The sequence below is a fragment of the Alligator sinensis genome, unplaced genomic scaffold (genome assembly GCF_000455745.1).
Source record: "Alligator sinensis unplaced genomic scaffold, ASM45574v1 scaffold111_1, whole genome shotgun sequence".
NCBI lineage: Eukaryota > Metazoa > Chordata > Crocodylia > Alligatoridae > Alligator > Alligator sinensis.
This window is the reverse complement of record NW_005841875.1, coordinates 1,859,095-1,876,068: the sequence shown is the minus strand read 5'-3', so window position 1 is coordinate 1,876,068 and position 16,974 is coordinate 1,859,095. Positions and strand designations below refer to the sequence as shown.

Genomic DNA, 16,974 nt, shown 5'->3' with positions numbered 1-16,974 from the left:
CTGGCCCGGTGTGGTGGCAGGAAAAGGGGTGCTGACATGGCTGGAGGGGGGTACTGACATGACCCAGTGCAGCAGTGGGGTGTGGGGGTGGCTATTGGTCCTACCTGGCCCTGGGCTGTCTGCCCTGCACCCACCACTGGGCTTACCAGATGGAGCAGGCAGGTAGGCAGGGTCTCCAGGGACACCGGTCCAGGACTCCTGCAGGCAAGGTGTGCTTGGCCGGGGGATGAGATGAGGTGGTGGGTGGGGAGCAGCATCTGGGAGCCAGATGTGCGGGCAGGGGTAGGGTTTGGGATGCCAGGGCAGTGACAGCATGGGGCCAGAGCCCAGGGCAGAGCCGCTCCCTGCTCCCCGCATGCCCTTCTCCGTGGAACCAGCGCTCATCACAGGGATGTGCGGGGAGTGGATCGAGGCTGCCCCAAACCCCGGCCCCACGCTGTCGCTGCCCCGCCACCCCAGCCCCACCTGCCCAGCCGGCTCCCAGATGCCACTCTCTGCCTTCCTGCGGCTCCATCCCACCTGCCCGGCTGAGCGTGCCCTGCTCGTGGGGGTCCTGGGCTGGACTCCATGGGGACCCTGCCTACCCACCTGCTCTGTCTGGCAACCCCAGTGGTGGGTGCAGGGTGGACTGCCAGTGGTAGCTGGGCAGAGTGAGACAATGCCACGGAGGCTGTTGGGAAGCCCTGTCTGGCTACCATGCTGCCCCCATCCCACCACATGCCTGGGAGCGGCAGGGCCAGCTGCATGTGCCATGGCCTGAGCTGCTGGCTCGCAGGCCATATTTTGCCCATCCCTGTGCTATGACCTACCATAGGCTTTGATATGTCAATCTTCATCCCTGATGTAATAGAACCAGGAAATGTGCCAGCAACCAGCAGCTTAACTTTTAGCACTCTGCCTAAAGGGAGAAAGATGCAATATTATTACAAAAGCAGAGGTTTAAATTAAGTCTGTGTAATCCTGGTGCACCCACAGCCCTTGCTAAAGTAAATGCCAAGGCAAAAGTTCTTTCTATTCCTAATGGTTGATTCAACTATGAGTATCTTGCCACAGAGGTGCCATAAGAGTGACATTAATGTCCCGGGAAATCGGAGTAAGTTATGTTCTGCTGAGCTTAAAGAGCCACCTTGTTCTGGGCTTCAGCAAATCCGAACCATCTTATTCAGCACAGGCAATAGGGAGGTCATAAGAATGGGCTGCTTCCCTTTCTTGCTTAATTTACATCTCTCTAAACAATGTGTTTTATTTGGTGCTTTCAATGCTTTGGCTCTTGGTTGTCCACTGCCCGCTTTCTGCAGGGTCCTGGCAGTGAAGGTCCTTTGGAGCCGTTTTATTAACAGACCTTAAATGTACAGGAAGGCAGGAGAGTCTTGGGGAAGGGCCGCGTGCTTCTGAAGCCTGCTGTCCTTTCCTCCATTATAGCACACAATGAGGTTTTATCCTGGGGTTTTTGCTGGAAGGGAGAATGATGCAAATGTGTTAGCGTCACCATGGTTCTGTGAAGAGCATTAGATGTGGACATTATTCAGTGAGTTGTGAAGACCAGATGGCTCCCTCATGTGGATTTATGACGAGTCAGGGGAGGGTTCAAAACTCCATGCTTTTGCCTCCATTTTCCCCATAAATAACTTCAGCAGAGTGGACCGGGATGCACGAGGAAGCCCCGAGATCCATGAAGCGCTCTGTTCTCCCGTCCAGCTTCTGCAGTCTTGGGCTGCCTGGCAGCTTGGCACCAGCGGCAACATCTCAAGCCCAGAGTAGCTTCTCTGTGCAAAATAATGAAACCTCTAACCATGCTGGTGGTGAAAGCTTTATGAGTCCCCCTGGGTGCCATTCCTAACCTCATCAGGAAATCACTGAACCCCATGTAGGGCAAAAAGGGATGGTACGATGAAAGTACCCAACTCCTCTTTTCTGCCTTGAAGGTGGCGTGTGAGGACCATTAGGCCATAAGCGATGTGCGCGCGCACAAAAGGGTGGGAGACATCGATAAGGGGGAGAAATGGAGGTCATTGCAGCAGACAGCATCACTGAAACTAGGCTGATGTACACTTGGGAGAATCGGAGCCCGGCACAGCCACTGTCAGAACAAAAGGGAGAGGAAGAGAGCTGGCCATCTGCCTTATACTCAGGCTGATAGCAGATCCAAGCGGTGAAGAAGGAAAGCCGTGGGCAGCCAGCTAGAAATGAACACTACTGGAAGACCAAGACAGGAGGTTCCTCAGCGTGGAGTACAACACGGAGAGGAGGTGTCTGCACACTGCGCCTGTCAGACCTGCATCGAGTTCAGTTTACGTAACTTCTGCTCAGATCCATGGCGATCCTTCCCTCCTGCATCGCTGGAAATGAGCTCCCGTCTAAGGTTTCATTAAGCAAAGAGGCAAACCAGCTCTGGAATGAGGATCCAGAGCTGAGCAATGCTATGCGGTGGTTGGGATTTGTTGAGTTGTCAAGTGTAACATTAGCATGAGGATGTACATGATGTGGATTTATGGTGGACACGTGCAGGCTCAGAATTGATCGCAAAGGTCTAGTCTGAACAAACAAGCACTCGATACCTATTTCCTTGGGCCAGAACAAAGGAGAACTAATTACATGCAGAACAGCTGCAGCCTCCTTGCAACAAGAGATGACCATCTGATTCCGACCATGTCCCAAAACCAGAGCAGCAACACCTGAGACCTGCCAGGTATAATCATTCTTTTCTCAATTGGTTAGAAATCCCCAGAAAAGGAAACGAGCAAGAATTAGGCAAAGAGCTTGGCTCTACTGTTGCAGAATTACTTAAGCAAATGTGGGGGGAAATATTTCAGTTTGCTGCAACATTTTCTTGGGTGCTTCAAACTTTGCAACATGCCCTGGAGGTCACAGGCCATTGCTCCCGCTGTGTATTTCTCTTTAAGACGGTGCTCATAAGCAGAACTGGAGCACATGTGTGATGAAGGGTTGCCATGGCAAATGGGTTTTGGCACTATTTAAGACAGAGTTTTATTGCGCAGCAGAATAAATAAGCATGTTAAAGCCACATACAGTAACTTGTTGGCACATACGTTAATGCTCCCAAGGGCTGCAATAACTTAAGCACCCGCCCTTTTAAACATTTTTCAGCATTTTTTTCTTTTTTATTGACTACATGCATATAGCATTAGGGCTGGGAATGTCCCATTTCCACCCCGCTTTGAAGTGTGCAATCGAGGCAGAAAAGGACGACTGTCTAATAAATCATAAAGGGGCATTGTGTGTGAACAAAATGGACGATTTCCCTTTTCCTGACATACCTGGGAATTCCTCAGAGCAGGACCAGGGGATATATTGGGCCTGATCCTAAAGTGCTTCCACTGAAGCTAAAAGCAGGTTTGGGAGCTTGGAGGCTGTTCTGCTTGGACATGGCCTGCGTAGCCAAAAGGGCTTTTCATAGCTTCTGTTGCATGGTCTGTCTTGCCATATTGGGTCCTTGTCATGCGATTGCTGTTCCTCTTTTCCCCATCAGTTATGTACTTTGGTTTTAGTTATTTCTATAAAACACATGCTGCCTTCTTCATTCTGCTCAGCACATCCCACATTTATTCCAGGGAATTCCCATGGATTCTGGGAAGTGGGGATCACACATGTAGGGGAAGGTTTGCATTAGTAGAAGAGGATGTGGGTCTACAGAGCTATGGGAGGGGAATATAAATGTTATCTATTCTAAATTAAACTTTATAATGAAAGCTTTGCTTTAAAAAGTTATTAGTGTATTAGACTGGGCTTTATTAAGTGAAAGAGCCAAGCCAAGTTAGGCAGAAGGTCGGTGGGGGGAGCTGTGAAGCTGGCTCCCTCCGCTGTGGGAAGCTGCGACTCATCTATGCTGGAGATCATGGAAGTTTTCAGGAGCAGAACATATTAAATTCCTTCCTGGCTGTCTCCGTATTACTGAGTATATTCATAATGCTGTAGGCATGTTCACATAGCTGCAATCGGATGATAGATATCATTGCATCTGTTTTTCCCCGTGGTTCTAAGAATGAGATTTTACATATTTGATTTTATTGGGGTCCAAGTCAACTGCGGCTGAGCAGCGGGAAGGCCCTGGTAGACTTGGGACCAGGTTGCTGGTCGTTGGTGAACTGCAGGGCTTTGCTGAATGGGAAAGGTCCTCCAGATTCACAACATGGAAAAGGAAAGGTGTGAGGATCCGACCGTTTCACGTGAATTGCTCCCGTTCACTCTACGACGGGCTGGTAGGTTCATTATGTTTTGCAATTTGCTGAATAAGAGAATCGCGGGGGAGCGAGGCTTCTTGCCTAATGTTGATGCAGAGAGGGGGGGATTTTTGTGTTGCTAGGATGCCTCTTGGGGTTACCCATAGTGGAAGACCTAGCATCTCCTTCTGGTTGTTTGGGTTTGCTTGTAATTAAAGGCTGGTGGAGCTGTCAGTGGCTGTTGACAAATATATTATAACAAAGTTAGGTTAAGCGAAAGTTACTTAAGATTAATCCAAACTTGCATGATATTGTCGTCTCTCTTCAGAAGAATGTGCCAGCAGGGAGAAGTACAATTTCTGACAATGTTCTGAGAACCACCTCAAGGTGGAAATTTGCAAATAGGGCTACTGTAGTATGTAATGAGAAGCTGCAGGGCTTTCAATTATCCTACATAGTCTGTCTCTTTGCAGCTTGACTGACAGCTAATTATGCTGGTGCCATTTTTTTGGCAGTGGAATTTAATCTCCCAGATGGAAAGCAAATCAATCTGCCCATTCACTGCAGCTGAGGAATACTTTGGCTCAACTTTAATTTATTCTCCTAAGCCTAAGAAGGCTAGTCATTTCAAGGTACAAAAATATCAAATTTCCTCCGCTAACCAGGCTGGTGAAAAAGTGTAGGAGAGTCAGGATTTCTTAGACTACACTGTGAAATGTTGTCACTCCTCGTTTTGTATTAGAAAACGGCAATATCATCTCCCCTTGATTCCTATTTGTGAAATCCAGCAGAGAGAAGAGGCATTTATGAGCTGGTTGCTAGTGATAATGGTTAAACATGAGTTGTGGAGGCATTAAGTGGGATTCTATGGAGGAATGAACTAAATCTCTGAAGAGCAGAACACAAAAAGGAATCGGTGGCAATTTTCGAGTCTTTTAGCCAGTGTGCACTAGTTTGGTTCCCATTGGGTTTCACAGCGGGGATATAAATGCAATCCTTCTACTTACCTGCACTCTTCAAGCCTATCAATTATGCTGCTTTCTTTGAGTTGCTGTTACAACTTTAGGTATTATTGCCCTCTGTAAAGCAATTGCAGAACGGAGTATGTGAGTAGTGACTGCAGGCTATGGGCCTGATTCTCAAGTGCTCGGGACCCAAAACTCCCATCAATGTCATCTTTTAGGATAAAAAGAAAAAAAAACAAACCCTCAGACTCCTATTTCTGGCAGAATCTGGGGTCTTGACAATTTACTGGACACTGTTAGAGAATGCAAGAAGTGAGAGGCTTTTTTGAAAACCAGAGGGTTGGCTAATGAAGAAAGCCTGTTCTAGGCTGGATCAGACGCCCTATTTACCTCAGTCATTACCTGGTACTTTTCAGGGTAATTTCCTAAAAAATCCTCAGATTTACTGGAGATGTACTCGTGTTAGGGAAAGTTTACAAAGAAAGTCTGGTTTTCTTTAGGTTCTTATGATCAGAAGAGGATCTTGCACGTGCCTTGCCCACATGCAGTGGGTCAGATTCTGGTTTGAGTATGAAAACGGAAGAATTGTATTGAATTCTCTGTAATCTGGCTGAAGGATTACATTTACTCTCTCCAAAATACTTAAGCATTTATAGATAGGTAGATACTATCTATTTAATATCCTTGGAGCACTTATAGCTGTAGTAACCGAGCCCCTGGTGTGAGCCACTTGAATGTTTTGTAATCATTACAAAATCTCAAACATGACATCTGATCAACTGCGGAAGTCTTCAGAGATGGTCTCTTAACTCATAGTATTTACAAGAGTGCTGGTTAGTGTCCTGTATTGCATTAACATAACATCCTAGATGAACTAAGGACTCTGTGCGGTATGTTCCCAGTTTGTAGAGATTACACAAAGATTTGTCAATTGAGTCTACAGCAGACCATTACTGTCCTGGTTACTCTAGTTTATGAGCTAAATAGTGATCAATGCTTGGGGAAAGCAGTTGAAATAACTCAGCTTTTTCAAAATAACACCTGCCATATTCTTTGCCCTGCAGTTCTGCCCGCAAACCCGGGGGCTGCCCAGATCACAAAGCGCCAGTGTAAAGATACTGATGGTGAGATACCTCATTTAACAGGGGAGCTGATACATAATGCATCTTGCAAATGGATTTAAAGAATATGTTATGGCAGTGAAACCTCAAAAGTTTCAAAGCCAGGGGGCATTTTTACATGTGCTCCAGGGTTGTGGTGGGGGAGGGAGGCGTGTTTTAATTAGAGTGGCTCTCAGGAGCAGATCTAATTAAAAAGCCCACAGCGTCTCATGTATTCAGTATCCCGCGCTTCAAAATGGCAGCCAGGGCACTTTAACTAAAGTTCATCTGACGAGCTTCAGTTAAAGTGCCCACGTCACCATTTTGAAATGCGGTGGCTGCTGGAGAGTCCCAATTAGAATGCTCCAGCAGATTTGATTGATTGAGTCTAATTAGTAATTGAGTCTAATAAGTCAGAATAACTAGAATGTGTTGGAATAGGTGTCACACATGTGTACGGGTGTCCATGAATTATGGTGATGGGGTCTGCATCTAAGAAAAGACAGCAACTTTCTGGCCACTGGCTAAAAAGCATCCTGTTCAATGCTGAGAGCTGATCTGCTGGAAATCTGGCGCCCAGGTTGCAAATAAATATGCTATTATAGAATAGGTATAATCTCCATGAGATGTCCCTGTTGTCTTTCCCACCCTATCATCACCTAGATTGATCTCCATCCACCTTACTTTCAACCCACGCCCCAGTTCCAGGTACTAGGCAAGAGGCCCAAAACCCCCAGTGAGGAAGAAGTAGAAACATAGACAGCAGAACAGTATAAGACCTACCTAAACACTGGAGACATTTTAGCGCTGATCCAGACGCGAACAGTGAAGGTTGGCTCATATCTCTGATTTGCCCAGACACTATAGCCCTGATCCAGATGTGAGCAGTGAAGGTTGGCTCATATCTCTGATTTGCCCAGACACTAAAACCAAACATCTGAAAACTTGAGATTTAAAGATGAGTTCAAGTAACTTTAAGTAAATAGAGTGTGATTTGTTACTGAATTTTAAATTAATTACGTGGTATGGAGGACTGTTCTTCAGCAGGGCAGAGAATGTAAGAATCCAAACAGTTATCTACCATGTCATCACTTAAGATGCATGCAATGTAAATGTTACCAAGGAATGTGCCATTCTCAAATGAAGCAAAAAAAGACATAAATGTTATTTGTTATTGCTGCTTCCGTTCCTCTGGAGAATAACAAAGACTTCAGGAAACAAGATTTCAAAGTAGCAGATGATCTGTACAATGCTTGTGAACTCTTGCTCCTGACAAAACTACATTTCACTCACGTTCTCTCTGGGGGCAGAACACTTCTGTCAGCAGCATATTTCAGGTGTGCCTAGCATGGCAACCTGCCTAGGGAGAGAGAATAATCCTAGCATATAAGCAAATCATATGGGCTGACAACTGAGTGAGTGAGGTGCTTGGAGGAAGGTATGCTGTAAAATACATACATAACACAGGAATCTACGTAGTTGTACACACCTTGAAGACAGCGTTAAAATGAATTCTCTTGTACACAAGAAAAGTACTTGGAGTTTCAAACTGGAGGGACAAGTGGAGAATCAGGGTGACTATAATCGGGTTTGAGCCACAATTACACAAGTAACGCAGTTAAGGTCACACAACAGTCTCCATTTTAACCTCTTGTGTTTGAACAGGCTCATGATAGACATGTCAGAAAGAAAACAAGGTTATGAAAACAATTTTATGGCTGAAATTTTCCATGCTTCAGCCCCGTCTAAATGTGATATATATATTTTTGAGCACGTGCAATTAAGTATAAGAAACAAAATGCAAAAAAGTTAATATTCCAAAAGTAATGTTAATTCAGCCAACAATACATGTTCGCTGTGCTTTCTGTTTTTCTTATTAAATGTGTAACTTGATACATTTACTTTTTAGGTGCTAAAATGTATGCCATTAACTTAGCAGACTGTACTACCTGGCTGAGCTAAGTTTCGCTGCCAAATCCACAACTTAGAAGTGCCAACAACTGGAGAACTCGCTGCTAATGGATTCATCTCCCAAAAAGGCGAAAGTGCGGTGGGCATCAGCCCACCAGAAGGTTGCAGGAGGTAGCTTAGGGAACACGTTGAACCAAAGAATCCTCTTACCGTATTGGGTTTAAATATTTAGGTTGAGGGGTCCATTTCAAGCAGGCTGATCATTATTTATTGATGTGGCTTAGAATAAACTCAAGAAAGAGTTATTTATATTGGTACAAAAGAGTAGACAGCTCTTAACCTTTATGAAGTCAACACCATAATGTTCACCCACTGTGATGGGAGCAGGATCAAGCCCCCGAACCACAAGTAAATTCCCACCTATTATAGAGAAAAAAAAGACTAGGCTCAAGAAGCATTTTGACAGTGAGATCTAGCATGGTGGAACTGTCCACCAAGGCAAATTGCGGATAACAATTCCACTGGTCAAAGTGCTGAAAAATGTCTTTGAGAGACATATTCTTCTGTTCCTAAGAGGTAACGGATGTGCTTCACTAATGGCCTTGGAAATTCAAAGGGCTGGACTGTGACTCCCTTACTCATCTGAAGAGAACTTGACTTCGGAAGCGGTCCCACTGAAATCAACAGGCTGGATCTGGAGTCGGACGGCACGCAAGCGAGTAAGCTTTTCAGAATCGAGGCCAAAGAGACACTAGTCCATACGAGTTGAATGGCACTCATTTGTTTATCTTTCAGCTAACAGAAAAATGCTTCCTTTCCTGATGCCGTTGAAGTAATAGGACATATTTGTTAAAAGCCTCTTTGGGGAGGGCTGCATTTGAACTGTTTGGAGACTATCTGGATTATAACCGAAGTTGTATATATTGGATAAAAACATGTTGTGTTTCTCAGTTACTCTTTGGGAAAATAAGATTGAAGAGTTCAGACTTAAACACTGCAGCAATGTATAAACTACGAAGACAAAACCATGGCTGTTGTATGATGCCAAGTGCATCCAAAACTCAATGCAGACATCCCATCTACAAGGGAGATCCCAGATACACTTAGGATCTGTGCAAACTGCCCTGACAAAGTCAACTTACTCCTGTGCAGCAGAACATCTAATCAAATGAAAGTATTCTGCGCTTTTGCTTATTTTGTCAATCCTTTTGGTGACATCTAGTGGAGTTCATATAAAATGCACTGCAGCTGCAACAGACAGAAATGTTATTGTGAAATCCTATACCATTTCAACTGACTGCTTCTACTTCCCCTTCCAGTTTCCCCCCCCTCTCTAAGAAGTGGGAGAGAACACTATTACAGGATAATCAAAGATAACTAGCTCTGAGTGCTCCATGGCCCAAACTTATTATAGGCACAAAATTCATGCCCCGGTAGACTATTATTGCTTAATTATTTGTTTGCATCTATTTATCTTGCATTCCTTTAGAGTAACTTCATAGTAATGCACCCAGATGACCAGAATTGTAAGCACACAATGATGAATGCAAACGATTTCACCAAGTCATACGAATGTCAACTGAGCAATTTGGAAAATAACTATTCAGAATCAAATTCTTAGAAGGGTCTGATGAAATGAACCTTGCTGACATCAGTGAATGCTGGGTCAGCAAGCTTTGGATCAAGCAAGAATGCATTTGAACTAATGTGTTTCAGCAACAAGTGCAGATTTCTAAAAACTACCAACATATGTTTGCTGCTCAGAAGGTAGACTGATTACCAGAAGTAGGGGCGCATTGATAAAGCTATTTTGGGCCAATACCAATGGCTGATTATTAACGAGCCATATTGGCCAGTAATGATCAGACTGCTGATCTGCAGCTCGTAGCTTGGAAAGGGGGGGGGGGGGGGGGGGGGGGGGGGCAGATCAAGGTCCCGATGATGAGGGAGGGAGCGGGGCTGGGGTTGAGAAGGTGCAGCTCAGCCGGGGCGGGGTGCAGAATGGAGCCATGAGCAGCTCATCCGGGGGGCAAGGAGGGGAGGGCAGTTCCTGCCACTGCGTGCACCCCCAGGGGAGGCACGGGGGATGTGTGCCCCCTGGATCTGTGCGCGGGGCGAGGGTGGGCTGCTGCTGTGGTCTTGGGTGGGGGTGGCACTGGGTTCTTCCTAGTGGGGGAGTTGGGCCGGGGCTGTTCGGCACTGGGAGGGGCACTAGAATTCACCATAGCCCCTCTCCCAGTGTTACCACCACTTGCTCTGAGTGCAGCCCCAGCCCACAGCAGCAGCCCGCCCTCAACCCATGCACAGATCTGGAGGGCATACGACTCCCATACCTTCTCCAGGGATGCATGCAGCAGCGGGAGCCACCCCCCGGACAAACTGCTTGTGGCTCCATCCTGTGCCCCACCCTGCTCCGGCTGGGCAACGTCTGCGCCAGCCCATCCCAGCCCCACTCTCTCACTGTGGGGGCCTCAATCTGCCTCCCTCCACCCCATGCCTCTTCCTTCCAGCAGACTTACCAGTGGGACGTTGCGCTCCAAGCTGCCAGCATGCATGCGGTATTTATAAGGGAGATTATTAGCCACATCAGCCAAAAAAAGTTGATTGCCAATAATGTCAATTTTCCTTTTATTGGTGCTGATATGATATGGAGCGATATATCAGTGCACCTCCAACCAGAAGGCTTCAAAGGAAAAAATCTTTCTACCAAGGGACAGAACTTACATGATTTCATTCCCCAAGTACAAACTGTTGGTTTCAGTGAAGAGGGACAGCATACATGTTAGTTTCAATTGCCGATATGGGAACTCCTGTGGCAGGCAACCAGTGCAAACTGGGATCATAACAAAAGGATGTCTATACACTGGAAAAGATGAGCCCTTTCAAACAAACTGGTCAGTATTAACTTAGTAGGAGCCAAATCAACCAATCTGTATTTAGATTCTCTGTGTAGGTTTGTAAAAATCAGCACCGATGACCAACAAATTACCCACCAAGCTCCAACACACATGGAAACAGTGCAAAGGTTTTAAAAAGAACTATGCAATATACCTCCGCTACAATATGTGATAATTAAAAGTCTACGCTTAAATGGTTCTGGCCTTCCAAACTAGAAGGCCAATGAACTCAAAATCTGCAAGGCAACTTCTGAAATACTAACAAAAAGTAAGACCACTTAGGCCACAAGGTCTGATCTTGAAAAAAATAGGCTGAGCATTCAAATTTCCAGCTAATGTTAGTAGCTCTGTGGATGATTGGCACCACTAATCTGAGATGCAAGTCCAATGTATTTTATCATCTGTTGAATTGTCTTGAATGTTTGCATGCAAAAGCTTTAAAAAAAGTAATTCAACAGCACACCAAGTGTAACAGTTCAAACATTTTACTAAATCAATTCACACAAATTCCAAATTGTAAATATAATTAAGGACAATGGGGTTTTTTTTTTGTTTCCAGATCCATCGTTAAGACAATAAACAAACACAAATTAGGTTTGTAGCATCTGTTCTTTTAAAAAAATGAAAGGAACGCCACTCAGTGTATTGATAAAGCACCACAACACAGTTACAAAATAGGGTCTGCCGTTTCTTTCACAAGTAAAAGACTACATACTCCTAACAACTTTCTTTCTCGATCCATACTTCATTAAAATAAAACTATAAAATCTCCTAGATTACACTAAATTCAGACGATGCCTGGAATACAGTGCATTAACAGCAGTAATGCCAACTATCAGTGCCAACATAAAACATTTTAGAAAGTAAAAACAAAACAGAACAAAAGTCAACCAAAAATATTTAAAGGAAAAAACAAAAACAAAACAAAAAGGAAAAAAATAAACCAAAAAACCCCCACCACCTTTATTCCCCTAGATGAGCAAAATTTAAAATACGGGGTGCTCTGCCTCACAATGAGATAAGGATTTTTGGGGGAGATGGGCAAGACGGCTGGTTTTATAACTTTCTGGGCTTAGTTGGCATCTAGCTTGGCCATTTCCTGAACGTATATCCCTATACTCTCACTGTCAAAGAGCACAAAGTACACGGTCTTGATTGAAGAGGACATTGTTGACACAAAGTAGCTGGAGATGGCTTTCAGGATCAGTTGGGCAGCTGTTTGCTTCGGGAAACCATTTCTATAGGACAGAAAGAAAAAGTAAAAGGTTGTAGGTACATTCTTCAACACTTATATTCAAAAGTCTCAGGGACTTCAGTGAGAGCTTCAAAGAAAGGTACAAAAGCCAGAGAATATTGAATAATCTGATGTAGATAACGTTGTACAAGGTACACTAGGGCAATACAGTAATTACATAAATTAACTGTTCAGAAAGACACAAAAGAACCCCTCAGTTAATCGTCAAACAGGAAATGTGAAAAGAACCAAAGAACAAACTACTTTGATGTTATCTCTGTTTAACAATATAACACAAAAGGTACGGGTTACATTTCCACAATCAGAACAGAGCGAAGAGCAAAAATTGCTCTGGCCCTTTTCACTGGAAAGAAATAGTAACAGCATATTTTCAGCTAAAATAGCAAAGGCGATGATGATTTCAAGAATCATCTAAAGTGTTAAAAGGAGTACAGCTTCCAAGTAAGTAGTAAAATAGTTGTGTTAGTTCTGAGCTCTAACGTTTCAGCAGGTGTATGGCGAGTCCTCTCCACTTGACTTTCAACATTGTTCATAAACAAAGTTCTGCACCATACTTTGCATCACACCTAATTTAACACGTGCCATTCAGGTCAAAGGTCTATCTCAGCCTACTAGGCTGCTGGACCAGCATGGGGAAGGAATGCCAGTTTCTGTGTGATATAGGCTACAAGGAAGAGATGTGCCTACCATCAGGTCTGTCCACTTCTGACTCTCCATCCCAAATGATCAGGGACTCATTTAGATAGAGCATGATCAACTGGGGGGTACCTTTAGTCTGAATTTAGAGCAAGGCTCAAACTCATACCTATGGAAGCACAGCACAACTCCTTCAGTGCTTTGCCACCACACCACAAGAGTACATATTGAGAAATGTAAAACAACTAAACCAATTGATCCAGTATCGGCTGGAAAGGGTCTGCAATTTCCAAACAGAGAGCTTCGTACGAGCTTGGACTCAATCAACATCTAAAGGGTCTGTCATCTGCACCTGTAGAAGAAACCATAGGCAAGCAGACTTTGCAGTATTTTCTGCCGACAGATTTCTAAAGGAGTGAGTTTCAAAGTCAAAGACTGGCCCTGAGAACACCTTTCCTCCAACCCCCTCCAGGTTTACATCCAGTGGCTGTTGGCCTGAAAGTTTTTCATCTTATCTTAAACAGAGGTCAAAACACAAGGAGACAAGTCTGACTTCAACATGGCCAGGACCAAAGCAATAAAGGGCTTTATAGGTCCATAACCCACACCTGGATTTACATCTGGAAACGACTTGGAAGTCACTGTCAGCTGTGGTGCTATGTTAGCAGTGAAGCACTGATAAGTAACAGGTCCAGCCGAACACTGAAAAATCTGTAAGTGTAAACCCGCAGTAATATGGCTTAACATTCTGGAAGTGAAAAGGAATGGATCACTTTTTCAAGATGCACACCCAGATGCAATGTTAAGGGGCATGTTATACATTTGTGGACTGGTTTTGCACCATGTACTTATATTTTGTCAATGCTTAATTTGTACTGCATTTTATAACATTGCGTGCAAGTGCCCTAGGTATATATCTACATGAATCTTTGGCTGCTTTACAACAGAATATTGTAATACATTCCCACATCACTTTGTACTGCATTATACTGACAGAAATTATGTTGAATGAATGGTAATAAAGACATTAACAGAAACACCCTGGGCTTATTTTTTTTCCTTTCTTCCAATTTGTTCTGTAAATTGAGTGGATTTTTTCCTCCTTGTTATGGAACAATAGATGTTTAGGATAAGAAAAAAATTAGCTAGCTGTTTCTGATTATGCACAGGGTCACTTGCAGGCCAGAAGAGCGGAACTACTGCTGGTGCTAGTACGACGGACTAGTAAATTACTTACTTCGATTGCATTTTTTTTCTTCAAGTTTCTGTGATGCTTTATATTGTGTGTGGGAACAGATAAATCGATCCCTCTATGGGACAAGCACAATGGGGAGAAGGTGGCAGCCCATATTCCAAATTAAACCTGTGCAGGATACACTACGGTCGCTTTTCTGTGAGGCTTTGGCTAATGCCCTTGAGCTCCTGCCGGCAGAGGCTCATAAGGAACCCCAATAGTAGGCAATGTCCCTTGAGGGAGGAAATTTCATGGAAGGCAGCACAAGAAATCGACTCTATTTGGGTAAATCTCTGCTAGGCAGAAATGGTGTGGTTGGTTGAAGCTATGGTAATTTGAACTTTCTGTGCCTAGTTTGTTATATTGGGTCCAAAGGCTCTTTACATAAAAGCAATTGTCTATGGAAACAATAGAGCAGATGCACTAATGCAACCAGATAAGACAGATGATCACAGAGAAGAGAAAAAGGAGCAGAAGGGATGAAGGGCCAGTGGGTTTTTAAAGATATATCTGATGCAGGAAACTATGATGACTATACTCCCTGGCCACAGGTGTTCCTAATGTTCCTATTACAACTTTCCTAAGTACTGCACACAAGTAACTTGTTCTAACTCCAGCTTGTTCCACATATCTTGATTCCGGTTCAATCCAATCTCTTCCACAAAAAGCATTTGGCTCTTGTAAAAGCTCCTGCTAAGCTGCTCTCTAAAGAAATGCAACTGCACAGCTATTTAGCAGCAAACAGACTTGAGTGGCAGATCTCAGTAATGTTCTTTAAGGCACTCCTGGAACACAATGGTGACAAGAGTAGTATAAGAAGCTAAACAGAATGCAAAAAAAGATTCAAAATCCTGCACCAATAAAGCATCACTGAATTCAAAGAGAGAAAGATCAGGCCCTAAGAAATACTTTATTTCCAAGGACATTTTACAAAGCGAAGGAAAGTGGTGGGTGTTTTTGATTTTTTTTATAGGCCCCCAGGCTTTTAAACAAACTTGAAGCCAACATGGTAATATCAGGGTTATTGAGATACTCACACCCTAATAACGTAAAGGAAGACTTCTACTTACAAACCCACTACATCATGATATTGAGTTATTTAGTGTTTGTTCACTTCGCAGAGGTGAAGCCTAATTCCCCTCTGGTATTAACAGATGTATCATTTAGCACCAGCTAACAGGAGCATTGGACTCTCATTACATGCTGCAAGAAGCAGGAAGACAAAAGGCAGCTGCCTGCATCATGTACCACTTCGTACTCATTACCTTCTTATAAAATGTATTCTACTAGCAATTCTATGGTGGTGGTGTGCGCAGCATGGCATTAGACATGCTGTCTGTAGAGAATACCTGTGATTTCTCAAAATGGATGATATGACACAGCACATATTGTTCTCGTCTCAGAAAACGCCTGAACTTTCCTGGCTTTTAACAACCATAGTGTGAAATAACTTGAGTTTCCACAGCTCATTTCATTGATCTAGGGAAGATCAACCTTGTAAAGAGGTGACCTACTGCTCAGGTAGTACTGATGTAGGAGCCACTTGCTGCTTAGTAAGGAATTCAACCTGTTCCCCAGTTCTTTTTTTTTTTTTTGGTTGCTTAAGCATGCTACAGTCTGGCATAAATCAGAGAGGCCTTCTGGCTGCTAAGGTACAGAACAGAGCAGCCAGGCATGGCAGCATCAAGATCAGGGGAGTACAGGTTTCCAGCACCTCCTTAAGGGGACTTTGAAACACTGCTGTGCCAGCTAGCAGGGTATACCAAACTAACTTATGGCCAGGGGTTTGAGAGTGCCTGGTCTGTGAGTGCTCAGGGAGGTTTTCACATTGCAAACTAATTAGGTACACATAAGTCAGTATGGTACAAGAGTGACATGGTGCAGGGGAGAGGCAGAGTGTTGACCAGAGGCTGCTTTTGGAGCTTCTGGTACGAACAAGAGCTACTTGCACAAATTGAGTATTTTTAGTGTAGTTTCTGTAAAACTTCAGTTTGAGCCTTTTGCCAAAGTTGTGCACATGCAGATTAATGTCAGAACCCCTAGAAGATAACCCACTATGAGAGAGTGAATCGGTGTTCAAACCTGAACCTCTAGCACTTTTCTTTCTTGCTCTTCCCCCCTGCCCTTGCTGGAGTGAACTTTTGGTCACCTTTGCAAAGCACCCTTTGACCTGTGCTCTTGTGAAAGTTAGTGTCGTTGGGCATCCAGCCCACTGGATGCTGCGAGCAAGCTCTGTTATTTTACCCCGATGCACAAAATGATTTATTTGAACTACCCTCATGTAATCCCATTCCTCAGCCATAAATGAGAATAGAGCTGTTTATGTGGGTTTACTGGGTGATGTCTGTTTGACAGATGTCGGTACCAGAACAGCTGTGAGCATGTGGTGCCTTTGGCATTTACTGTCTTTAGAAGCTTTAGATTTATATTTTAAAACTTTTTCACTCCATAAAACAAGTGAGTTGTATTGACAGACTATATTCTATTTCATAGAAATTCATTTATGTCCCAAACAGCCCCTTTACTTAAAAAAAAAAAAAAAAAAAAAAGGGAATGCATAAGCATGTCTATGCCTGCCATGTGCCAAACGCTGTACTGTACTCTCCTCTTTTAAAAAGTACTGGTCTCATCAGCTTGAGTACAAGTTATGTGCTTACGCCAAGCTGAGACTAACCCCCCTCAAAATCTTTTCTCTCACTCAATTAGGTTTCATAATTTAACAAGAACCAGAAGACCTTTTCATTATTTTTAACAGCAATATACTACTTTGTAGCATTGGCAGTGGCAAGCCATCC

The 16,974-nt window shown here is 43.9% G+C and overlaps 1 protein-coding gene across 5 annotated transcripts in view; it reads right to left on the bottom strand.

Annotated features, from left to right (window-relative positions):
- Positions 1-11,523: 11,523 nt before the first annotated feature.
- Positions 11,524-16,974, bottom strand: part of LOC102378831 (core histone macro-H2A.1) — a 45,131-nt gene continuing 39,680 nt past the window's right edge. For all 5 annotated transcript variants that reach the window (XM_006017192.3, XM_025196034.1, XM_006017194.3 and 2 more), the window contains one exon: positions 11,524-12,292. In XM_006017192.3, the coding sequence (XP_006017254.1) occupies positions 12,127-12,292 (166 nt within the window). In that variant the 3' untranslated portion in view covers positions 11,524-12,126. The remainder of the gene's footprint in view (positions 12,293-16,974) is intronic.